Source organism: Penaeus japonicus, unplaced genomic scaffold, assembly GCF_977035675.1.
Source record: "Penaeus japonicus unplaced genomic scaffold, GWHDUDI00000001_assembly GWHDUDI00000031, whole genome shotgun sequence".
Classification (NCBI taxonomy): Eukaryota; Metazoa; Arthropoda; class Malacostraca; order Decapoda; family Penaeidae; genus Penaeus; species Penaeus japonicus.
Window position 1 is genome coordinate 13,213,438 of NW_028234433.1, and position 2,500 is coordinate 13,215,937.

General features: G+C 43.3%; 1 protein-coding gene across 1 annotated transcript in view; it reads right to left on the reverse strand.

The window, feature by feature from the left end:
* LOC122263194 (platelet-activating factor acetylhydrolase) overlaps window positions 1-2,500 on the reverse strand; it is an 11,119-nt gene that overhangs the window by 6,139 nt on the left and 2,480 nt on the right. The window contains exon 3 of the mRNA XM_086555421.1: window positions 495-657. Coding sequence (XP_086411547.1) covers window positions 495-657 — 163 coding nt within the window. The remainder of the gene's footprint in view (window positions 1-494; window positions 658-2,500) is intronic.

Below are 2,500 nucleotides of genomic sequence, written 5' to 3' on the forward strand. Positions count from 1 at the left end.
ATTATAACTATTTACTATGTGAATTGTATCTCATATTCAAACAGCAATGAGTATGTAATCTGTTAGTGTATAGGGTCTCTGATTTTCCTGAACGTTTCTTTTTATCCATTAAACGAAATTTTATATATATTTTTTATATATACTCGATACAGCAAATTCTTAGAGCTCACTTATCAGCTGTACCAAACACCACGAAACCTGACTTCGAAGCAACGAAGACTCAACCAACCGAGGCGAAAAAGAGAGAAGGAGGGAGAAGAGAAGGGGAAAGGAAAGGAGGAAGGATCTGATCCTTCGCGTCGTTCGCGCGTTCCACCAGCCGGCTTCCGCGCATCCTCGCGGCACCCTCCCCATTTTCGAGTTCACCGTTGGTCCTGCTTGTGGGTGGCGACCTCTTGCTTCATCTGACTTCCAAGCGCCCAACAGATACGCTTGCCGGAGCACACCACTTTGCACTTTCTTTTTTCACTCCATTCAAGGGCAAGTGAACTCACTAGTAAGCCAGTCCCCGTAGAGGAAGAGGAAGGGGCTGAGGGCACGGAGAATCCACATCGAGTAACTCTGGGTCGTGATGATGAACTTGGCGAAGCCCGTGCTGTAGGGCTGCCCCAGGTACCAATCCGTCCATGTCGCCGGGTCCTGCTCCTCATACGGCACCTGGAGGAGGGAAGGAGGGTGTTTTGGGATGAGGACGGTGTCTGGGGCGAGTGAATACGTGTTTAACGAGATTCCGAGCACTAGTGACTTCTCCAGATTCTTGCTACAGTTAGTAATTTGATATACGATTCTGATATTTTGCACTGCATTGTATTGAGAGATTTTCACTCGTAAAAGACGGCATATTCAGCCGTTGGTTATTAAATATAAATGTGTAAATGTAGATGATTTTATTAAAAAAAAAAAAACTAAACTAAACCGGATTACAACCATATCCTATAGACGCATGGCAAAGTTCGTTCAAAAGATAAATAACTGATATTCAATCAAAGAGATGACCGCAGATTAACCAATACTGGAAGCTGTAAAATTAACACGATCTGAGATCCTATCACGATTATGAGAGCGGTTCCGCTTGCCCCCACCTCTTTAATTGTGATGACATAACATTTTGACCGAATCAAGGTTAGGACGAAATCTCGAGGCAAAAGGACGTCGAACATGTGACAAGCAACACAGTAAATACAGGCAAGATATTCGCTGAAGAAATGTACGCCTACACCCGGGCTACTCAACTGGCGACCCGCGTCTGAATCCGGACCTTGTGAATGTTGTGGCTGGACCCCAGGCTCCAGGTAGATCAATTATAATAAATAAACATAAAGGTTTTCCATTGGTCATCTTTATACGTATAAATAAGTGATAGATTGGATAATGAAATGAATAAAAATCATATGATTTTTACTTTCATGTTTGCAGGTAAAATATCTATCCGGACTTCTGCATGCAATGGAACTTGTCAAACTGGACCTTTGTTGATAATAGTTGAGTAGCTCTGGCGGGGGGGGGGGGCATACAGCATAGTGAGTGAGTGACTAGATAGATAGACAGCGTAGCTGAGAGAGAGAAAGAGAGAGAGAGAGAGAGAGAGAGAGAGAGAGAGAGAGAGAGAGAGAGAGAGAGAGAGAGAGAGAGAGAGAGAGAGAGAGAGAGAGAGAGAGAGAGAGAGAGAGAGAGAGAGAGAGACCATCTACTGAGCACAAGACAATTCGGTTTCAGAGATCAGCATCAGACCTTCTTCTACGCTTCACAACAATCTGGGACCAGTCCTTTGTTATTACACTTTCCAAGTACAGGTGCTTTCGATAAAGTGTGGCATAAGGGGGGGCTGTGACAAAGTTGGAGAGTTTCGGCAGAGATGGTAGCATACTGATGTTGAATGAGAACTGCCCCAAGGATAGAACACTACGTGCAAAAGTTAAAGGCCATGCTTCCAGCAAGTGTCGTCGGCACACTTATGTGGAACGTATATTCTAATGATGTCTTACAACTCATCACTGAAGCTTATGCTTATGCTCATGACTGCTCCCTCACATTCAGCTGCGATGCTCATAATCATACAAACGTAGTTAAACATATAACCAAAACACTCGACCTTGTTATCACATGGGGCGGTAAATAGCAAGTCATATTGGCATATTGGCATCAGACAAAAACCCAAGCAATGGCTATTTCTAGACGCCAGGTACCTGAAAATATTCGTGTAGTCATCCTAAAAGTAAAGGAATAAGCCATCAATATTTAAAAAAAATATTCTTGTCGTCCAGATAGATAATCATCTTATCTTCACAAGTCATGTTAAGGAATTAGCTAAGAATGCAACAAGAAAGCTAGCCTTTATCACTCCTATATTTGATAGCAAAGGATGCACTATACTCCACAATACACGAGTCCGCTCTTCACCTCTCACCCGGATGTCTTGCCCACCATCTCATCTCGCTGCACTTGATGATACAGAGCCAAAAGACTAGTGAAAATGAAGGCACTAGAAAATGACCCGCAA